The sequence below is a fragment of the Nakaseomyces bracarensis genome (genome assembly GCF_045282275.1).
Source record: "Nakaseomyces bracarensis strain CBM3 chromosome Unknown Scaff13_0, whole genome shotgun sequence".
Lineage (NCBI taxonomy): Eukaryota > Fungi > Ascomycota > Saccharomycetes > Saccharomycetales > Saccharomycetaceae > Nakaseomyces > Nakaseomyces bracarensis.
In genome coordinates, this window is record NW_027263959.1 from 1587626 (window position 1) to 1610284 (window position 22659).

At 37.0% G+C, this 22659-nt stretch overlaps 10 protein-coding genes across 10 annotated transcripts; 6 read left to right on the top strand and 4 right to left on the bottom strand.

Annotated features, from left to right (window-relative positions):
- Positions 1-338: 338 nt before the first annotated feature.
- On the top strand, positions 339-2579 carry DHR2 (RNA helicase; the record flags this gene model as incomplete). The annotated part of the gene is made up of 1 exon (XM_071054904.1): positions 339-2579. One exon carries the CDS (start codon positions 339-341, stop codon positions 2577-2579), a length of 2241 nt encoding a protein of 746 aa, XP_070909597.1.
- Positions 2580-3081: 502 nt separating this feature from the next.
- On the top strand, positions 3082-4407 carry ARG7 (glutamate N-acetyltransferase; the record flags this gene model as incomplete). The annotated part of the gene is made up of 1 exon (XM_071054905.1): positions 3082-4407. The coding sequence occupies one exon, from the start codon at positions 3082-3084 to the stop codon at positions 4405-4407; it is 1326 nt and encodes a 441-aa protein (XP_070909598.1).
- Positions 4408-4510: 103 nt separating this feature from the next.
- Positions 4511-6466, bottom strand: RNA14 (cleavage polyadenylation factor subunit RNA14; the record flags this gene model as incomplete). Its single annotated transcript, XM_071054906.1, has 1 exon — positions 4511-6466. The coding sequence occupies one exon, from the start codon at positions 6464-6466 to the stop codon at positions 4511-4513; it is 1956 nt and encodes a 651-aa protein (XP_070909599.1).
- Positions 6467-6883: 417 nt separating this feature from the next.
- On the top strand, positions 6884-7801 carry SAM37 (SAM complex subunit SAM37; the record flags this gene model as incomplete). Its single annotated transcript, XM_071054907.1, has 1 exon — positions 6884-7801. One exon carries the CDS (start codon positions 6884-6886, stop codon positions 7799-7801), a length of 918 nt encoding a protein of 305 aa, XP_070909600.1.
- A 127-nt stretch (positions 7802-7928) lies between these two features.
- Positions 7929-8309, bottom strand: SEN15 (Sen15p; the record flags this gene model as incomplete). Its single annotated transcript, XM_071054908.1, has 1 exon — positions 7929-8309. The coding sequence occupies one exon, from the start codon at positions 8307-8309 to the stop codon at positions 7929-7931; it is 381 nt and encodes a 126-aa protein (XP_070909601.1).
- A 567-nt stretch (positions 8310-8876) lies between these two features.
- Positions 8877-10766, bottom strand: FET3 (ferroxidase FET3; the record flags this gene model as incomplete). The annotated part of the gene is made up of 1 exon (XM_071054909.1): positions 8877-10766. The coding sequence occupies one exon, from the start codon at positions 10764-10766 to the stop codon at positions 8877-8879; it is 1890 nt and encodes a 629-aa protein (XP_070909602.1).
- A 1228-nt stretch (positions 10767-11994) lies between these two features.
- Positions 11995-12936, top strand: BUB2 (Bub2p; the record flags this gene model as incomplete). Its single annotated transcript, XM_071054910.1, has 1 exon — positions 11995-12936. One exon carries the CDS (start codon positions 11995-11997, stop codon positions 12934-12936), a length of 942 nt encoding a protein of 313 aa, XP_070909603.1.
- Positions 12937-13365: 429 nt separating this feature from the next.
- Positions 13366-16008, top strand: LHS1 (Hsp70 family chaperone LHS1; the record flags this gene model as incomplete). The annotated part of the gene is made up of 1 exon (XM_071054911.1): positions 13366-16008. One exon carries the CDS (start codon positions 13366-13368, stop codon positions 16006-16008), a length of 2643 nt encoding a protein of 880 aa, XP_070909604.1.
- Positions 16009-16194: 186 nt separating this feature from the next.
- STV1 (H(+)-transporting V0 sector ATPase subunit a) lies at positions 16195-18990 on the bottom strand (the record flags this gene model as incomplete). The annotated part of the gene is made up of 1 exon (XM_071054912.1): positions 16195-18990. The coding sequence occupies one exon, from the start codon at positions 18988-18990 to the stop codon at positions 16195-16197; it is 2796 nt and encodes a 931-aa protein (XP_070909605.1).
- A 1012-nt stretch (positions 18991-20002) lies between these two features.
- Positions 20003-22630, top strand: STB2 (Stb2p; the record flags this gene model as incomplete). The annotated part of the gene is made up of 1 exon (XM_071054913.1): positions 20003-22630. One exon carries the CDS (start codon positions 20003-20005, stop codon positions 22628-22630), a length of 2628 nt encoding a protein of 875 aa, XP_070909606.1.
- Positions 22631-22659: the final 29 nt, after the last annotated feature.

Sequence of the window (22659 nt, forward strand, 5' to 3'; positions counted from 1 at the left end):
ATTCTATCACCAAGATTTAAACATTAAAAAAAATTATTATCAGCCGATGGATGTACCTGCGCTGCGTAAGTGGGAAATCATTCCACGTTCTACGGGTATTTCTGTGCTAATATGCCTCCCTGCAATAAAAAAATAGTGGTTCTTCGAAATATTCCTTGGGCCAAAAAAAAAATTTTTATTGAAAAAAAAAAAAAAAAAAAAAAAAGGCGATGCGATGCGATGCGATGAGATGACATCACATTATATTCAATCTTAGCAATATAATCAATATAACACATCAAATTTCGTTATATTATAACAAACAACAATACAAGTAGCTATAATAATAAAACAATAATATGACTAAGAAAGCTAGAAAGAGGGTATCGCCTCATGTGGACAAAGAAAGTAGGAAGAACCATGCTATTACAAATGGTAAGAAACAAGGTAAGAATAATAAGAAGGTAAATCCTTTCAAAATAAATTCAAATAAAGTGGTCAAAATGTATGATTCCAAGGATGGTGGTGATAATGATGATGATGATGAAAAGGATTATGATAATGATGTGACACCTAATGAACTAAGGAAGAAAGCAGAACAATTGTTGCAAGTTAGAAAATCTCTGCCCGTGTACCAGAACAGGGATGAAATTATGCCATATCTATTGGAGAATCCTGTCACGGTGCTGATTGGTGAGACTGGTTCTGGTAAGTCGACACAGATTCCACAATTCCTACTAGAGGATCTTTATAGAAATAAGAAATCCGGATCAATTGCCGTCACACAACCGCGTAGAGTTGCTGCTATTAGTTTAGCTACTCGTGTAGCGCAGGAATTCGGTAGTAAGGTTTCTGACAAAGTCGGTTACTCTGTTAGATTTGATAACGCTTCAACACCAAGGACGAGGCTTAAGTATTTGACCGATGGTATGTTGTTAAGAGAGCTAATGATGAACAAGAAATTGAAGGAGTATAGCGTCGTGGTGATTGATGAAGCTCATGAAAGGACGGTATTAACAGATCTGATCCTAGGTCTTCTAAAAACACTGATAAATGGTCCCAGACCTGATTTAAAAATCATTGTCATGTCTGCAACACTTCAGGCAGAGACATTCAGTAAATTTTTCAACAATGCACCAATTCTATTTGTTGAAGGTAGAAAATATAACGTTACACAGTACTATTTAAAAGCTCCATCTGATGATATAATTGACAGTGCGATTAATTGTTGTGTTCAGATCAATCAGGGTGAGCAGTTAGGTGATATTTTATGTTTTTTGCCAGGTCAAGAAGAGATTGACAAAGCTGTTGTGATTATGAACAAAGTTGCACCTCTGATAGCCAAAGAAAATTCAGTTCCTACCATGATTGCATATCCGCTATATGCTGCTCTGACTCCGGCTCAACAAGCTAGTGTATTTACACCCATCAAGGGATTTAAGAGAAAGGTTGTATTTAGTACCAATATTGCTGAAACCTCTGTTACCATATCAGGAGTTAGGTACGTAGTCGATTCGGGTCTGAGGAAAGTTAAGGTATGGAGGCATCAATTAGGCTTGGCGTCCTTGTTGACTGTACCTATATCTCAGGCTAGTGCTATGCAAAGAACAGGTCGTGCTGGTAGAGAATCTGAAGGTAAATCCTATAGACTCTTCTCTGAAGATGATTTTACAAAACTACCAAAACAAACTGAACCTGAAATTGTTCGTAGTGATGTCACTTCCTCTTTGTTGATGCTAAAAAAATATGGTATCAATGATCTCGTAAATTGGACTTGGTTTGAAACACCGGGGAAAGAGTCAATTATTTTGGGTTTGCAAGAACTATATCAATTGAAGGCTTTAGACGATTATGGTAAAATAACGAATGTGGGGGAACAGATGGCTTTACTACCGCTGCTACCCCATTTAAGTTGTGTTTTAATCAGAGCTAGTGAAACTGATTGTTTGAGTCAGATTATTGATATTGTCTCCTGTTTGAGTGTTGAAAATTTATTATTGAATCCTCAACCTGAAGAAAGAGATGAGGTTAATGAGAAGCGTCTGACGCTTTGTAACTCTGGTAAGAAATTTGGTGATTTGATTATGATGAAAGAACTTTTTGATACATTCTTCTATGAGCTGGAAAATGCGTCAAATAGTACGCAGGAAAGAAAAGAATGGTGTAAGGAGTTGTGCATTTCATACAGAGGTTTCAGGAATGTTATTAAAATCAGGGCGCAGTTGAGGGACTACTGTAAACGAATTTTCAATAATATTGGCTTTACCGAAAGTGATGATGGAGAAAAAGGTAGAATTGGGGTACACGAAGATACGATTGCTACTATCCTAAAATGTTTCTTACAAGGTTTTAGTAAAAACACAGCAATTGGTATGCCAGATAGATCATACCGTACAGTTACAACAGGTGAAACCATTAGTGTTCACCCTTCATCTATGCTGTTTGCCAATAAACAATGTCCTGCTATCATGTATACCGAGTATGTCTTCACAACTAAAGGTTACGCCAGAAATGTCAGCAGGATTGAACTAACATGGCTGCAGGATATAGTATCTTCAAGAGCAACAACATTAGGAAGGGAGCACATCGGTAAAAAATGATTCAATGATATTTATTTGATTGATTTTTATGCATTTTGACAGGTTTTTTTTACAAACTGTGACGATGTTCAAGCATTATTTAATAAAAATAAAACTCTACTCAATTTCTTAGCATTTTATATAATAAGTAATAACAAATATACCTTTGTTTTTCCGGATCTGGCAATGTGTATATAGAGTAGTCCATTTATAAGAAAGTACAACTAGAATTATCATTTCATTTATTCAGATTTATATGCTTTGACGTGCACAATGGCAAACCATATGACTAATTGGATACAGGTACAAGCATTACACAGAACATTCCGTAGAGGAGCTTGCATCGGTGAATTGAAAAAAAAAAAAGTGAAATAAGCTGCGATGAGCTCGATGAGTAAATTAAAATATTTACTTGTTATGAATTAGAAGATGTTATATTAGCCACATAACTCGTTAGTATTAGTTTATCTTCATTGAACACTTTGAAGCCTTGACCAAAATAAAGTGAATTGGGTTAAACAAAATGAGAGTTTCCGCATCTTTGCTTCAACATGGTAAGAAGATGATTGACAAGTACTCACTATATGTTCCCACCAGTGGTGTTTTCCCAAAGGGATACAAGGTTGGGTCAATTGCCAGTGGTGTTAAGAAAGGAAACGCACTAGATCTTGGAATTCTAGTAAACACGAATAAGACAAGGAAATCTGCAGCTGCTGCGGTATTTACCACAAATAAATTCAAAGCTGCACCAGTTGTGACATCGAAGAATGTTTTGGACACTACCGGTGGTGTAGACATTGATGCAATTGTGGTTAATTCGGGTTGTGCTAATTCTGTTACAGGTGAACTCGGAATGTCTGATGCTAAGGCCATGATTGATGTGGTTAACGGAAAGTTGGGTAAGGAAAACAGTACACTTGTTATGTCTACCGGGGTGATAGGTCAAAGATTACAGATGGATAAAATATCTAAGGGTATCAAAGATATATTTGAAAAGGATATGTTTGGTAACGACTTCAACGCATGGCTGAATATTGCCAGATCGATAAATACCACAGATACATTTCCTAAGTTAGTATCTAAGAAGTTCACGATTGCTAACGGGAAGGAGTACACTCTAGTAGGCATGGCCAAAGGTGCTGGTATGATTTGTCCAAACATGGCTACTCTATTAGGTTACTTTGTCACTGATTTACCAATTGCCTCCTCTGCTTTGCAAAAAATGTTGAGGTATGCTACAGATCGTTCATTTAACTGTATTTCTGTTGATGGAGACATGAGTACTAATGACACTATTTGTATGATTGCTAATGGTGCCGTTGATACTCCTGAAGTTAATGAGCACTCGCCCGAGTATGAGCAAGTTCAAAGCCAAGTCACCGAATTTGCTCAACAACTAGCACAGCTCGTTGTCAGAGATGGAGAAGGATCTACCAAATTTGTTACTGTGAATGTTGAGAACGCATTCAGTTTTGAAGACGCTAAAATCATAGCTGAATCCATTTCAAATTCAATGCTTGTTAAAACCGCGCTTTATGGCCAGGATGCTAACTGGGGGAGAATTTTGTGTGCCATTGGTTACGCCAAGTTGGATAATCTAAAGTCTTTGGATACTGATAAGATATCTTTGTCATTCATTGCCACAGATAATTCTGAGCCAAAAGAATTGAAACTTATAGTGAATGGTGTTCCTCAATTAAATGTTGATGAAGAAAGAGCTGCTGAGATTTTAGCTCTAAATGACCTTGAAGTTCGTGTAAACTTGAAAACTGGTTCAGAAACTGCTCAATTCTGGACTTGTGATCTGTCCCATGAATATGTTACTATCAATGGTGATTACCGTTCTTGAACTCATCAAATATTAAATATGATATAATACTAATTACTTACCAAAATACAAGTATATGCATTAACAATATATAATTACAGATGATTTATTAGTTTGACGATCGTTAGTCACTTGTTATTTCAGGTATTTCTACTTGATCGTTTAGATAATGTACCAAATTACTAGGATCAAGGAAAGCAGCTTTAAAGTACTGTTTTTTAGGCAAAACAGAAAGTAGATCACAGATTTCCTGTGGTAATGCAGGTGTAACTTTTTGTTTCTTGTTAGCTGTAGTGTCATCTATGTCTTCATTGAAAGTCCTCTTTGAGGATGAAGATTCGGTAATTTTTTGGTTTCCAATCACATAATCAGGTATTTTATAAGTTAGCTCTAAATCTTTAATCTTGTTTTCATTTTGAATTTTATATCTTGCAGAGAATACTTCTATTAGATCTTCATCAGGAAATTTCTCAAAGAACCGTTTTTCGAGTTGGTAGACATTATTCAGGTCTCCATATTTAGATTCATATCCGATCATTTTCATATAAATTTGCTTTAGCTGTTCTTGGTCGATGACTTTTTCCACAGACGTCTCAAACAGAGTCTTTATTTGTGAACCTCTATTCAATAAGATTAAAAAGTCCATATATTTATTCACGTAAACACCATCACTGTTGAAATATTTCAACCCCAGCTCGAGAACTTTTGAGGCTGTCTTGTGGTCATTCTGATTTTGGAACTCAAGGTAGGCGTTTTCTATATAAATATCGTGAGTCATGGTTCTCTTCAGTTTACGGCATTTCCCAAAAACAGCACGAGCTGCAGATAATCCTGAAAGCCTCTTCATTGTATTCATATAGACGCAGTAAATGTAAGTCATCGTTTTTTTCTGATGTTCAATGATATCAACATTATCATCTACACCTTCTCTTGCCAGTTCTTGTTTGTGTTGGGTGAGTATATTAGAGATACTTTCTTCAAAACAAGATTGAACTTCCTCCGCCTTATTTTCTATTTCATAACATTCTGCTAATTTAAATGTTAAAGTAGGGGAAAATGGATTGGCTCTTAAGGCGATTTTTAAGATGTGCTGTCTAGCAGCATCGTTATCAAATTCATACATAACATAATCATACCATATTTCTGGTTCAAACAATAAATGTTGTATAGCCTGTTGATAGACATAAGTAACTCTCTGTTTTAGCCTATCATCACTTAGCATTAATTTATTATCTTTCTCCCACTCTATCCATTTCAACCAAGCATTTAATTGACTTCTATCAGATTGTGTGGCATGGTAGTTTGGGATATTACTCTTGTTAGCAGATTTTAGATTTTGAGGACTGCTTCTTCTTATGTTTTTGGTTATATAGCTTAATTCTTGGTATAACGAACGTGCTTTCATATAGTCGGCCGACAGTTCACCAATAAATTTTCTGGCCGTCAGGGAGTTAACCTCTTGTTCCCATACAGTATATTGGTTCCACATTTTCTCTAGTCTGTCAAAGGGTACGCATAACATCCTCTTATACAGATCTCTTATCATATCTAGTCTTTGTTGTTCTTCCCACTTGTTCATAGGTTTCCACTGTTGTAGAAACCCTAAATAATCATTCCAAAAAGTGATAGACTTTGGATCAAATACAGCACACTTCTCCATAACAAGCTTAAATGCCTTAATTACTACAGCACGGGCCTCTTGACCGCCGGTAATCAGATTGTTTTTCCTACGTACATAATCCAAGTATGTCGACCACAAGTCTAAATCATTGTTCTCAGAGTCACCTGCCAAACATTGGGCGAGGATACGCTCAACAGTCTCAAATTCATCTCTTTGTAACTCACTCCTCAAATGCAAGGTCCATAATGGTGAGTATAATGGGAATCGTTCATGTAATTCATTGTAAACTTCTCTAGATTTTTCAAACTGATAATCTTTTTCATAATATTCAATCAACTGTAAAGCTTGAAGTATATCTAGAGGATTCTGTTTAATTTTATCCCTAAGAATACCTTCAGTATCCTGCGGATCCCTAGTGGTGGCCTCTTCAGGTGGAATTTCTGGAGTTACGCTGGACATATCGATATATATTGAGTTACAATTTCTAGTTGTCTATAATTGTGTTATTGGATGGTATATATCCTTTTAGTCAAAACACTTTGATTTCTTATATTCTTTTAAGCACTAATTTCTTGTTTTTACAATTTATATGGGTTACAGTGTTTCCGTATTACTCATCAAATAATAGATTATTTCAGTTATTTGGTCATAAATTAGACTTCTTTACTTCTAATTGTATTGGTTAGTTTATCAATTGGTTTTATCAAATCTTTCCTACCATTGTTATTTTTTCAAAAAAATTCGAAAATTTTGCCTTTATTTTTAACCTACAAAAAAAAAGGCTGGTTGGGTTATTAATGGTGAGAAAATATTTATATTAATGACTTATCGAATTAAACTTGATGTATAACCGTATTTCATCGAGGAATCGCTACAATGTACACTCTATATTTATGGGGTATTGATGGTAAGGGCCATCCGATTTCCGGTGAGAGTATAGCTTTGGTATGGTATTTACAAAGACATGCATGTGAAAGTGAACTGGAAGTTGTGTTTGGGAACAATACAGATATGTCGCCGATAGGCAAACTGCCGGTTTTGTACCTAAATGATGAAGAGTATGTTCATGGGATAGAAAGTATAATTAAGGCTTTATGCCCACAAATTTATAGTCGGTACAGCAGTGAACAAAATTTGATGGAAAGGGCCGCTATGTCGATACTGGATAACGATTTAAGATTACTTAATGAGTATCAATTGTATCTAGATAAGAAAAACTATGTGGAGTACACACGGAAACAGTTTTCAAGGCTGTTTTATTTCCCGTTTAACTACAACTCAGCATATGAGATGAGAAATAAGGCAAAAATAGATTGTGCGCATCTGGAGTATTTATCCATTGATGATGATGATATTACTGGAGTGGACGGAGAAAACAACGTAGAAACATCTGAAGACTACGAATTAGCTCAATCGAAGACCTTTAAATTAAAAGGTATGAAGAAAAGACAACAGGTGGAGGAGCTCAAGAGTATACGGCTGAATAGAAAATACATGAGAGCTCTAGTAGAGTTTCTGGAACAATGGGATGACGTCTCTAACTCACTATCCAGCGATTCACCGGCATTTTATCTTTTCTACGCATATATGTATGTGCAAATGACCGTACTACCAAATGGAGAAGAAATTTCAGAATATCTAAAGGACAAGAAAGGTATAGAATATGTCGACAAAATAACTAATACCTGCGATAACTATCAGAGCGAGGTGAATAATAAACTACGTAGTCGAGATGCTACATTTAGAGAACAAGGCAGTCTTGTATCATCTGTCTTACACAGACTACATGTATGAGCATAGAAATTGAAAGGTAAAAAGAGGAAACTATACGCAAAAAAAAACACTATCAGTTTTATTATATCGGGAAAATCCTAATTATATAATCATGTACAAATAATCTTGTAATAAACAACCATTTAATCTAGTTCCTTTTTGGTTTATATATACCTTTGTGAGCAAAATAATACAAGACAGTACCATCATCATTGACAATTGCTAGTAAAATTCTGTTTAGATCATTGGGACAAAGCTCATTAAAAATCTTATCCATACACTCGAGAGTGAGGTAACCTTCTTTATACTGAGACATCTCGACCGGCAAGATATGCTCCATTAATGGTCTGTTCTGCCCATTGATTTCTTCTTCTTGATCATCATTTGAGAGCTTGTTGGGAGGACGTCCTGTAAGTACTTGTATCAATCGATCATTTTTCCACGGTAACGACCTCGGTACTAACTCAACACTAGTCCATTGATGGAAATGTACTAGGTTCTGACGTACCCTATCTGTTAATGAGTTCATGGGAGTTGTGTATTTTGATATGTGTGCTGTATGTATTATATTTAAATGATTTTAATACTGCTCAAAAATTACGTCATCTCATCGCTTATTTTATTGCCTTTGATGGTGTATTCAAAAAATTTTCGCAAATTAAGCTCTAAGGCATATTAACTGAAATTTAAAGAGTAACAAGTACAAAACGTTAAATTAATTTCTTTAGTAAGTATAACTCTATTAAAGTAATATGTATATTTTTTTCTATTTACATTAGTGCTGAAATTATTAAGAGTATCGAACTATATAGTGTTTATAATTAAGGATAATAGAAAAAAAATAAAAGGAAAAGCAAAGTAGTCTTAGAAATAACAATCCTGTTCTTCTCCTTCTCGATGAGAAATATGGGCCAGAGAACAGATTGGACAAAATAGAGAGTAGTAATAAGTAGGTTATTACAGGAACATATTATTACAGGAGAAAAATTAGAGCCATCTCACCTTTTTTAAAAAATGTCAAAAAAATGCTATAACGGAATTCATACTGACTTGTGATTCATCAGCGGTAATTTAAGGAAGAAATAGAATGTAATGATTAAAAAAACATATATTTCTTTCTTTTTGGAACTGCTGCTTCAGAATCACCACTTAGAGAAGAAGAACTAGACTTTTCAAGAACTTCTTCGGGAGATAATCTCAAGTCATTGATAACCTTTAGTTCTGGTTCGGAAATTTCTGAGAAACCGTAAATAGAAATCATTAAAACACCGAGAATACCAGCCAGACACGAAAAAGTCATAGCCACAATACCCTTTCCTGTGAAACCACTTGGAATAGCCTTTTGTTGGATATTTTGACCCTTCAAGTTAAACAAGTCGTCTGTGTTACCGGCAGCGTTACCAGCAGTTTGTATGTTACCATTACCACAAACTTGTAGACCGTTTGGAGTTAAGTGTTGTGATTGAGTTTCTTGGATACCCAATGGATCTTCAACCAAAACGATGGCAAGACCTTGCAACAAATGCCACTCGATGTGACAGTGGAAGAACCAAACACCTGGGTTATCGGCCTTGAATCTCAAAACTATACTAGATTGTGGATTTAGATAAACTGTGTCTCTCATAACAGGAATTTCTGGATATGAACTGTGATTTGAATCATCGAATGGGTGTGGAACTTCTCCTAGAGCATCATCGTAGGATCTGTCTCTGTAAATCATTTGGAAAATATGGCCGTGCAAATGGAATGGATGCTTACCAGTGTCCATGTTATTAACAACTAGATCAACAATCTCATCCTTTTTTAGTACAAAAGTATTAGTATTTGTACCGTAGATAAATGGGTTGGTAGCATCATCACCTGAAGATAGTGCGGTCAGTAAGGCAGGAACCTTTGGAGTTGTGTATGTAATATTGTTGAAGAAAGCATAGTTTACACCGTTTCTCAAATTATCCATCACAACGTCTACGGTAATCACATGATCAGCTTCCGGATATAGTTCTTCTTTTTGCAATGGCACCAAATAGAAATCATCCAAATAATCATCGATAGAATCAACATAGTTTTGCTCAGGCATAGGAGCATCCTTGTTGTAGACCATAAAGGAAGTAGCGTTCAGCTGAAGTTCCTTAGGGATCACATCCAACATTGTATCGTCAAATTTCTGCATAATAGCGAAGTTCCTAGAGGTATCATTCTTTGTGTGAATCAACACAGAGTAACGCTGTGCTACTGTGATATATAGCATATCAGTAACATTCTTCTCAACGTAGACACCATCAATTTCAACAACTTCCATCTCATGATCTTCGATCCAGAAGTACTGTGAGACGAAACCACCGATATTGGCAATACGTAGAAGATAAGTGGTGTCTGGTTCAACCTCCCAGGTCAGGTTCTTAGTGTCGTTAATGATTAAGTTCTGAGGAATTGGTTCCGCACCAGTTGGGTTGTTCACACTTAAGAATTTAGGTGTCAGCACGTCCACCGTCTTATGGTACCAGTCCGAAATCGAAAGCGGCAAATCGACATCATACTCGTAAGGGAAGTTCTCGTTATTCTCACCATCCTCAATAATGATCATGGAACGGAACCCGTCCTCGTATTGACCCTCAGTGTGAGAGTGGTACCAGTAAGTACCGACGTTCTCATCCACGGTGAAGTTGTACACCATGGTGTCACCTGGACTGATTGGACACTGCGTCAAGAATGGAACACCATCCATCTGGTTGTTACCACGCTGGAACAACCCATGGAAATGCAGGGAGGTATTACTGTTGTTGAACCCATTGGTCAAATTGATGATAATACGGTCACCTTTCGTCACCCTCATGTCAGGCCATGGGAATTGACCATTGCACGTGATCACGGGTCTGCTCTTTATACCATCGACATTATACCAGTCCCAACCTGTAGTCCAATTGTAAACATGGGTAGCTGCCGAGACCACACGGAGTGTAGCCAACAACACAATAGCCAAATACATGATTAAATAGTTTTTATTTTTTATTTTTATATTCTTGTTAATCTATTGTGTCTGTGTTTATAAAAATGTTATTTATTACAAGTTTCAAGAGAGTTAAAGAATTGAAAAAAAAATAAAAAGAGCAATTAAAAATTACTTAATGTCATATATATAAATTTGCTCATCGAATTATTTTATCCAACATTGTACTCTGTAAGCCATTGTTATCATTAAAACATTCTACAGCAGTGATTTTATTATTATTATTCTTTTTTTTTTTTAGAACTGCACCCTGGGTGCAAAGTTCAGTGAATTCTCTTTCTAAAAACCCAATTGAAATAAAATATAAATCAATCCATGCAACCAAGTGTTATTTCTTTAAGTTTTGTAGAAAGTTCAAATTTAGTATTGTTGTTTTTTTCCGGCCAATTGAATTTTTGCGATATGGGCTGCATCGTTATGGAGTGGAAAATCAACTTAGCTCGTTAAGAAGATTACTTCTTTTCCTGGGTTCCACTTCAAATCTCCGTGCTAGCTTTCTTTTAGCCCATTACGTCTTCTTCTTTCAAATTACTTTGTACTCTCGGATATAAAGAGTCAAATACTATAATACCACCCACTACGATACTTACATATATACATTTTAACCACTACGCTACGGTACGCTACATTGACCACCACGTAGCTCCACGACTATTTACCATCTTCTTAAAACGTCCCCTACGATTACAGAATTGATCAACTAATTTTAAAAACCGACAAATAATAAATTAAAAAAAAAAAAGAAACGAAGAGATAAATGAATTTTTGAAGGTGTAAAACAGAATAGAAATTGCTAGACTGCACCTGGTTGTATGGAAAGTAAATTAATGCGTTACCAAAACTCCGTACTTGTGTTTCTTAACAATAAGCAGCCCTCTATATAGTCATTATTTCTTGTTCTTTTCTTTTTTCTTTCGGGGTGCACTTTCATATTGGTTTTCCTTGGAGTGGCAGGGTAATAGTGTGGCGGGGGGAGGGGGGAGGGTAATAACGAAGCAGGGTAATAACGAAGCAGGGTAATAACGAAGCAGGGTAATAGAAGATCAGGATGCTGTAACAGGGTAACCCTTTTTATGTTAACTTGTGCAATATAATTCCAAATTTCTATTCACCACTAGTTGTATTATTTATTTATTGGATAATAAAGGCGAGAACGGTTGGATAGAAGGTAATAGGTATAAAAAGACTCAAATTATTAATATATAAAATGGAGAAGTTTATTACACATCCGCCATTACTGGTGCATAGTTCGTTGTCGCAGCTACGATACTTGATTCTTAGTGAGGGAATACCTCTGCCGCAAGAAGTTGAGGAGAAGAGTACGAAGAATGTGCAGAGAGTACGATGTTATGTGTGGTCTATTCTGAGTAGGACGTCAATGGAAAGGTGTACACACCATTACTTGTCCCTTTTGCAACTGGGCCCACCACCGCAACCGATACTCCAGAAGATCAAAAACGACACTTCGAGGACGCTACAAACAGACGGTAAGTTTAGAACCGTGGTAACGGAGGAAGCACTGATACGGTGTCTGAGTTGTTTTGCTTGGGAAACGGAGAAACGTGACTATAACGACAAATATATTGTGCAGAACGAGGTAGAGGTTAGTACATATGTGCAAGGTATGAACGTGTTGCTGGCACCGTTGCTATACTCTTGTCCAAGCGAGTCTATGGCTTTCCAGCTATTCACAACTCTGTGCTATAGGATAATACCAACATATCTGACACGGAGCCTAGTGGGTGCTCAAAACGGATCAAAGTTACTAGATATGTGTCTCCGGATTATCGACCCAAAGTTGAGCAAGTATCTAGCGGATAACCTGCTCACTGCGGAAATATACGGTATGCCCTCTATCCTGACTCTGTCGAGTTGCAACAAACCGCTGGATCAGGTGTGTAAACTATGGGATTTTATGTTTGCGTACGGATTTCACATGAATGTATTGTTCGTCGTAGCACAGTTGGTCACCATAAGAAACAAAATATTCCAATCAGAGTCGCCTATGAACCTCCTTAGACAACTACCAGATTTTGATGCGGACGAGATCATTAGACTGGGCGTCGGCTTCATCGCTAAGATACCGACGGATTTGTATGATCTCCTGATAAAACATATGACAGAACCAGATATTACCATTATAGAGTGATGGAGTCTTTCTTGCAAATAAACTCAATGGTTTAGCTCCAAAACGTAGAAGTACATATTACAAGAATTGACGGGCTAATATATCTCACAAGAACTATATAATACTTACAGACGTTCAGGCTTTCAATAGCACATAACATTCTTTACATCATATTCTACGTCATGATCATATGATGTAGATCATTCCGGGTAACTATTTATAATTTCAAAAAGAAGGTCGAAGAACGTAATAGACCTGCTGAGAATACTTATGAGTGAGTACGAGATGTATGCATAGCGCCAAAACACACTTTTCAAGGATTGGGTATTTTATATTTAAAGCTAGGCAATTGATACTAGCCAGCAAAAGAAGTAATAAGTAGTGACTAATATAGTAGAGCAATCGCCACTAATTGTATGATAATTTAATCGAAACTCAAAGAATTGAACAATGAGGTTTGGTTACGTGTTATTATGGTTAATCACTGCGGTTAATGCCGCGTTTCTCGGGATCGACTTCGGTCAGCAATCAATTAAGGCCATGGTTGTATCTCCTAAGGCTATGATGGATATAATTTTGACTCCCGAGGCCAAGAGAAAAGATACTAGTGGTATTAATATTAGAAAAGTTGGTAAAGTGCTCGAGAGACATTATGGTAATGCCATTGGGTCCCTGGCTACCAGATTTCCTCAAAATACTGCCATGCATTTAAGGGCTCTTCTTGGGAGAAGCATTGATGATGAGGATGTAGTTGCTCACTACTTGTCTGAATTCCCTGGTTTGAATATCAGTAAAACGGAAAGAAATACATTGGCAATAACATTGGATGGTACAGAATATCCAGTAGAGCAACTTGTGGGTATGAATTTGGAAGAAATCATTGGCAGGGCCAATGCGCATATCAAAGAGGCTGATCCGCATGAAATTGACTTCGTTGAACAAATTGCCATTGCTGTTCCAGATCATTTTAACCAGGAACAAAGAAGGGCCCTTTTGGACTCCATCTCTTTAACTTCTGGAAGGCAAGACGCTATATTAGTTAGTGATGGATTGTCTGTTGCTATTGATTACGCTCTGAAAAAACCTGAACTTGAAATTAATGTACCACAATACTTCATTGTATATGATCTTGGCTCTTCCGGAATCAAAGCAACTTTGTTTTCCTTAATGCAACCTGATGATGCAACATCCCCAATTAGAATCGAAATCGGTGCTTTTGCATATGAAGAAGGAATCAGCGGCTCTCAATTCGTAACTGCTATTGCTGACATCGTCGAAGAAAAGTTTTTGGAAAGTAACTCTAAGGTTAACGCAAAGAAATTTAGGGATAATGCTAGAACTAGAGCTAAGATAATACAAGCAGCTGAAAAGGCAAAACTTGTTTTAAGTGCCAACAATGAAGCATTCATCAGTATTGAATCATTATTCGATGACATTGATTTCAAGAGCAAAGTCAGTAGATCTGAATTCCAAGAGTCATTTGAGAGTAAAAAGAGTCACATTAGCAAACCAGTACAAGATCTTGTAATGAACCAATTGTGGGAGGATAATATAAGTATTGAGGATGTCACTGGAATTCTACTTGCAGGTGGATCTTCGAGAGTACCAATGATTCAAGAAGAACTAGCTAATCAATTAGGAGAAGAAAAAATATTAAGAAATGTAAATGCCGACGAGTCTGTTATAAACGGTGCTACATTGAGGGGTCTGAAATATTTTGGCAGCTTTAAAACCAAACCTCTAGATATTATTGAGCGCTCTATTTATGATTATAGTGCTTCTATGTTAGGTGAAAAGAGTAACCAGATCATCTTCGAACAAGGAAGTACCTATCCTAATGTCACTTCAATTGCTTCCAAACTACCAAAAAAAATACCAAACGCACTAACTTATGATTTGTTCGAAGACGGAAAATCTGTGGGTTCTATTGAATTTGATGTATCTTCGGTCAATGGTAATTGGTCATCAATCTGCAAAAAGGGCGATCTGATAGCCAACGCCACATTTTCGCTTACAGAGAGTAGAGTCTTCGGAATTAAGTCTTTAGATATATACTGTGACCTTGAAAGAAAGGGAAATGTTGAGAATTTTGAACTTCTGGATTCTTTAACTGACAAAAATATTACAGACTCAATTCAGCCATTATCAATTAAGCAAAAGAAGTACCTAAAACGTAGGATTCTGGATCTTAATAACAAGGATAAAGAAAGGAAGAAAGTTCAAGAAGGATTGAACACTTTAGAAGCTGAACTTTATAACGCCAGAGGCTATATCGAGGAAGCTTATGAAAAATTGAATGACGAAACCTTACTTGTACTTGACGATTTAGCTGATTACACTAAAACAACATTGGAGCTGATCGAAGAAAGCGCTTTTGATATTAACTCGAAGGTGTTAGATGACATTTCAAGAGAGTTTAACTCGAAGTTAATCAAAGCAAAGAAATACATTAAAGCTTTAGATGAACCATTAACTTCTTCCGAATTCAAGAAATTAATAAAAAAAGCATCTAAGGTCATTGAAGACAGTAAATCCTTTGAGAAACAGTGCCAAAATGACATAGAAAAGCGTACAGAGCGTTTCTCTAAAGTTGGAATCGATGTCTTTAAGAAATACAATGAAACGTTAGTAAAGTACCCACAAATTGAGAGTGCTATGAATGTTATCAATAGTACTTCCGTCAAAATTGAAGATGTACTGTTAACAATCAACGAGATTTTAGAATCTAAAACGTTAGAGGAACAATCTGTCGAGGCGCTGATAAAATTGAAACTCGATCTTACTGATTATATCAATACTTTAGAATATACCACCAATAGATGGAGGTATCAACACCAGCAAGTTTTGAAAGATTTGAAAACTGCTTTCAATAAAAAAATGAAAGCCATCAAGAAAAAAGAAGCCGAAGCAAAGAAAGTTGAGGAAGAAGAAGATGATGATGACGTTGATGAGGATGAGGATGATGAAGTTGTCTCAACAGAGACAGCGAAATCGGCTGCTGATGAATCGAGAAGTAATACCGATTCCTCAACAAATGAGAATGATATTAAGACATCAGGTTCTGCAGAAGATATTATTGATGATGAATTGTGACCATGGACAGATCTTGATTTTATAGACTAGATGTTTGTATTAATTAGCATTTATCATAATTTGTCTCTATATAGTCTATAAATAAGAACTTATGATAAAAGTTAAAAAAAAGAAAAAAAAAATTATATAAGGGCCTTTATAGATATGCAACTTTACCTGAGCCAAGAGATACCCAAGAATTGACAACTACTCTGACAGAAGGTCGAAAGAAAATGGCTCATATGGATAACCATCACCTTCAAAGAATTTTGACATAGCTTCAACCCAATGTAAACGTAAAGCATGTAGCATTGCAGAAGTACCCTCCATTAAAACAAGAACGGCGACTGTAAGAACAAACCAGAATGCGAATAAAAATACAACTGTACAAACTGCAAGAGGAGAGCCTGAGTTTTTGGAAGAAAAAGAGTTCGCAATAGTCATATTCCACAAAACCGTTGAAAGTTGAGCGTGTGCCAGGGACAGAGCCCATAAACGCAAGTACGATGCAGTATGAGAAATACAGTTTAGACAGAATTCAATGGTATGTATAACTTGGTGGATCATGACATCGCCAAAATTAAATTGATGTGACACGTTGTCGTCAGTATCAAAATCAGTTATTATAACTTCATTGTCCATTAGTGATTCAGAGTGAAGTACTTCATCATCGCTTGGTTGATGTAAATTACCATATTCTATTTCACCATTGGCATTCTGTTTTCTTAGAGTTAGGGGTTTATAGAGTAATAACCAAGGCACGCAAACTAATGCTGCCAACAATAATATTGTTTGTAAAACTGCCTGACCAGGATAAAGTTGATCAGTAATAGTTCCAGGGGATAAGAACATATTGATTAACATATCTAAAAGACCTGGTGCAGGCTTGCCATCTTTTATCCAGTCCTTTGACCACTTAAAAACGATTGCCCAAGAAAGATATCCAAATATGGATTGCATGAAGATCAAACCTGGTATAAAGTTACCTATAATGTCAACTCTAGATTTCTTATGCCTATAGTTAATATAGGAGAACATGTAAGAATAAGACATATGTATGAAACCCATTAAGATCGAGAGTTTCATTTTATAGGAATTTGTAAATATCAGATTATTTTCAGTTCCGTGCCATGACCAATCGAGACCAAATGGATAAGTACCAACCTTTTTAGCTTCTATTGACTCACCCTTTTTAAACGTTGAGGGCCATTCCCAACCGGAGGAGAATAAAGTCATAGATCTTGAGAAGATATCATTGTACATGAAACCGGTATAGATCGAATAGGCACCCATAAGTAGTAACACATATCTACCAGTGTAAGCCATATCAAACATTTCTTCTCTTTTCATATTATCAAATTTACGTTCATTCATGACCAAGTACAGGGCAATGAGCAACACGATAAAACCGTGACCAGCATCACCAAACATGATAGCAAACATGAATGGGAATGTAACTACAGTTGCCAGACCAGGATTAATTTCTTTATAAGTGGCTATACCATAGGCATCCACAATAGACTGGAAAGCTTGGGTGAATTTATTTGTCCTATGAAATGTTGGAGGCGACCTATTAGTGATAACAACACTGACCACAGTTGTGTACTCTGAACCAATCGAATCACTATAATCCTTTAAAGTGTCTTTTAACGATTGTAAATCACTTGATGGGATCCAACCTTCGGAAACAAGACCTTGTGATTCTTGTCTGAAGAGATTTAGCGTCGCGTATATATATGTTTCTCTTCTTACCATCGCATGCCATACGGGTAGTTGATCATTAATGAGCAGCAGTTCTGTATGCAAAGTACGTTCAGTGCTCTCGATGACTTGGTGTAGATCATCAATTTTATCATTCAACTCCTGAATAGTTTGTTGGGAGACTTGGTCTAAAGATATCATAGTGCCGTCTAGAGAGTCAACCACACGTTTTATCTTCGCTGAAAGAGTATCACCATGAGTGAAAATTAAGAAACAGTCCTTTTCAACTCGTTCTTCATTTTCCATAATAGGGCTCTCGATTGGGAAATTCTGGAAGAACAGGTTACCACGTAATAAACGCCACAAAATTCTGTTTAGTACTTCAATCCTGTCTCTTCTGATTGCACCCGCAACCATAAATTTGTTGTGGAAACCCTGTTCCAACATGATCAAGTCATCGTCGTCGTTGTTGTGTGTGGCATCTTCTTCATTATCGATATCAAAGGACAGATCACTCATGTTCTCGCTGATATCATCGGGAAGGGCTGCGAAATCTGTTACATCCAAATCGACGCTTGCATTACCATGATTATTGGATTCCTGTCTGGACACACGCCCGAGGATACCAGGGTTGAATTTGATGAATCGCGAGCATTCGAAGACGATGTGTCTCTTTTCGATCAGCGCATTGAGTTTAGACTTCAGTGAAGCCAGGGAGTCGTCCAATTGTTTCACACGAGATTCGAATTCAGTTATTTCATGGATGATATCATTAATTGTGTCCATTGAGTGGAGCTCAAGGCTTCTAAGCAATTGTGGGAATAACGCGTGAGGATTAACGCGCTTTGATGGCGAGGTTAAGTTATGTAGGTTCAGGTTTCTGTGCGCATCTGATTGAGTAGAACCGTGTGACATCATCGGGGAATCGATCCCTTGAGCATTTCGAGAAGCTCTGTGTGTCTCATCTGCACCCATATTCGACTCCATATCCATATCCACAAGTTCATTTTCTTGTTCTTCCTCATCTTCGTCATCGAACAGTTGTGGCATGTATCTCGAGGTCTCCTCGTAATGTTTATCGGCGACACGTCTCATGTACTCTACCGAACGCCCCACATCTTCCAGCCTTCTCAATCTAGCCACATAACCTCTTTGAAACGCGGATAAATCACTGTTCAAATCTCTAAACATGATATTACCTAGTTTTCCCAGCAAGCACACCACTTCTCTCACTATTTCCACTGGGATATACAGCTGTACATAGGTCATATCCGCAGACCTATAGATAGCCTCTTCCTTCATCCTTTTTTTATATTTTTTATTTTTTGGTAAAACCCTTGCTGTAATTGATTTATTTTCAGTTTCGAGGGGTGAAGAAACAAAGATTATAGTGAAATAGTAGCAAATCAAATTTCAGAGTTAATTATATGACGAATATAAAAATACTAGTGTTTTCATAAGATAATGTATGATAATATGGAGAGAGAGAGAGAAAAACACCTTTATTGGGCTATTTTAAGAGAGAGAAAAAAAATATAAGGACACATTTCCCCACGTATCCCTTTACGAATATCAGATGATACTGTCGTATAGGAGCATATTAATATTACCCGGATTACAATATATATAGCTCAATACGTAATATCACATGGACTAAGACAAGACAAGAAATATATTTTTATTTTCGGAGAAAGGAAGAAAGAGAGAGAGAAGAAGAAAAAAAGAGAAACGTTAGAGAGAATGGTGTGGTGTAGGAGTGTTCCTTTGTTTTATGTGGGGGTGGAGCCCGGAAGGGAGGCGGGGTTTTTTTTTTTTGTCTCTTTGTGTTTCGGTGGGGAAAGGAAAAGTGGTTATGTGGGCTGTGCAGTGGAACAGAGAGGCCGAGGCCAAGGCCAGGACAGACAAGAGTGCAGAGGCCAGGACAGACAAGAGTGCAGAGGCCAGGGGCAGAGTGAGGTTTATCAGATGGTCCGGGGAGGGATCAGAGGGAAACAGTTTTAACGGGGAGAGACAGTGCTGGACAGAGGAGACGTAGGCAGAGTTAGACAATGATAGATAGTGGGCAGAATTCTTTTTAACTGACTCTCTTTCTTTCTCTCTCTCAGTTCTTTGATAATGAAGAGAGATGAGGGCATTTAAAAAGGAGGATTCTTATTTATTAAAATATCTTTGTTTAAATAACATCAAAGAATTACAATATATACTACTTATACTTGACATAGAAATAACAACATTTAAATATTACAATATAACAAGGACTGAAAAATATTTTAAAGATTAAAAAAAAAAAAAGAATTAAATAATATAAATATAAATGTCGGAGAAATGGGATGGTGATCATATTTTGCGTATGAATAAGAAGGACGAACGGAATGTTTCGACGGAGGCGGCGTTGATGGCGGGCCCACAGCTGACTAGTTTTATATTTCCGGATGCCAGGGCGCTATACAATTTGGGTATAGAATCATGTGAGGACTTGAACTACGAGGAGATAAAAGTTTCTGGGTTTGAGATATACATCGTGGAGCAATGGATAGCGGAGCGTAAGTTGAGTGCTTTAATCACTTCATATACGGGGAATACGCAGGATATTATAACCGCTGTGAAAGTGGTTATGAATAAAGATCCACACTTGTGGCCTAAGCCTTTCAGAAGATACTATGAGGAGTTAGCCAAGTTTGCACAGCCCAAGTTTGTGAACAAAGGCTGTATATTTGTGACGAACTTATCCACCATATCATCCAAGCTATTGTTACAACACGTAGAGTGTGGTGATCTGAGGAATGTGTGGCATCACTTCAAGACGAATTTTGATCTGAAGAAGTTGCACTGTACCGGTAGGTCGGTTCTACTACTAAGTCCTCCAACAAGTGCTGCGCTGAATAAATTCTCCCAGTTGTTTAAGATACCCATCAGGGATGTTATAACTCTAGAACAACAAGGTCACCAGCAGCCACAAGACTCAGAGAGAGATATGTCACGGGTGCCCTTGAACTTGGAACACTCTCCTTCGGGCCATGGCAAAAAAGAAGAGATCCCCCATGGACACACACAGGAATCAAATATTCAGGGAAATAATAGTGACTCTACTTTACCAGAGGAGCTGTTTTTGAATTTTTCTTCAAAGACTCATTACCACTCGGGTGATAAGAATAAACACTTATCCTCTATTCTAAGGCCCGGCTTCAAAAATTATAAACCAGGCTTTTATTCTCCTGTAGTCGAACTAGTGACAATGATACAGATATCGCTATCATACTTCGACCTTTTAGTAGGCAAAGACAGACACATCATCGATGGTTTATTGTGCGAAGGTACCAAATCCTCTATCGAGCAATGGTGGTATACTTTCGGAAGGTTGTATCACGGCATAGAAAAGCCTAGAAATGAAGGTACATTGGGCCCAACGACTGCTGCTAGTATTATAAGTCTCGTATTGAGTTGCTACTACAAATTAATTTTGGTTGACTGTATGCCAGCTAAGGACCCGTTTAACGAGTGCGAATTCCGACAAGGTATCAGCAGTTTCCAAAGAAGATATAATATTTCTCAATATTCCAGTGAAGGATGTTTAGATGCAATTACGGTTCAAAGACTGTTTCATGCAGCAGCTAAACTTGAGAAAAATGAATTTAAGAGAATCACCAAAGCTGTGAAGTGTAAATTTCAGGATATATCTGGTAAAGGTAACGTAGTAGAATTATCGAATGATATTTTAACCACAGACATGGACACATTGGTTAGTTATATCCACTATGGATCTTTAGGGTTGTTATGGAAAGGTAAAGGTAGACCCAGAAAGAGAGGACACAGCAAACTCTGTCGGAGAGAGTTCTGTGCATACGAATATAAACACGGTGATCCGGAAGCAGAGCTGAAGGAAGAACAAGAACATTTCAAAAAACTTAATGAAGAGCTTAATATTAACAAGGATACGGAAAAAGCAAAATCAAGCACTAATGAAATGTTCGGCAGATATATGGTTGATATTCCTATTATAGATGAAGCTCTCCGTCAAGATGGTCACTCGGACATACGTAGGTTCAGCGACAATGACAGTTTTGACAAAGAGAATGATGTTATGAGTAAAGGTCCGTCTGCTGTGAGTTTATCGTCGATGTACTGTAATTATGATAAAGTGCATTACGAGACAAGTTTGGGAATAAATCAAGTTTATCGTAAAGAATTTCACCGGAGAGGGTCATGTCCTGACTTCAAGAAGATCTGGTTTGACATGCCTACAGAAGATGAATTAGATTTCCCAAATGCTCTGTTTAGAAGTGCATCGACTTCAGATATTCAAAAACAACTAGAAAGATGGACTTTGCCCTTTGACCCATCCGTAGTTCGTATAGCCCGAGACATAAGGAAGATCCAAAGGGAAACTCAATGCGAGTCTATTCAAGAAGACATGCGCCACGGCTATTATAGTATCATGAGAAGGGATATATGTCAGGAGGAACAAGAAAAGTATACTGATATCATGAAAATATCTGGTGATCTATTCCATAAGTACATCCATGCAGCTCGTACTTTCCAATACAAATATGATACTATAGAATCTAAACAACATATGTTAGTTACGGACATGAAAGAGTTAAACTCTCTTTGCTCTAAATTGAAATATGATGTGAAAATTCTGGATTTACGTGTTAGGGATGTTGAAGACTCGATACAACAGTTCCAGCGGAAATTAACTAATGTAAGGAAATCTATGAAGTTAAGTAAGAAAGGTATTAACTTAGATATTAATGATCCTGAAGACAAAGAGAAATTTGACCAGTTAGTTCAAGAAAAATATAAAGGGATGGTCTGTTATGAAGCAGTATGTGTCAAAATCATAAGCAAAGACTTCTGTGAGCATTTGAAGAAAGACTTATCTGACTGGATCAGCTGGCTGTTCGGTCGGTACTGTCATCAAAAAGAAGAACTTGACACATAAATCAAAAAAAGAAATATACATAAGATAAA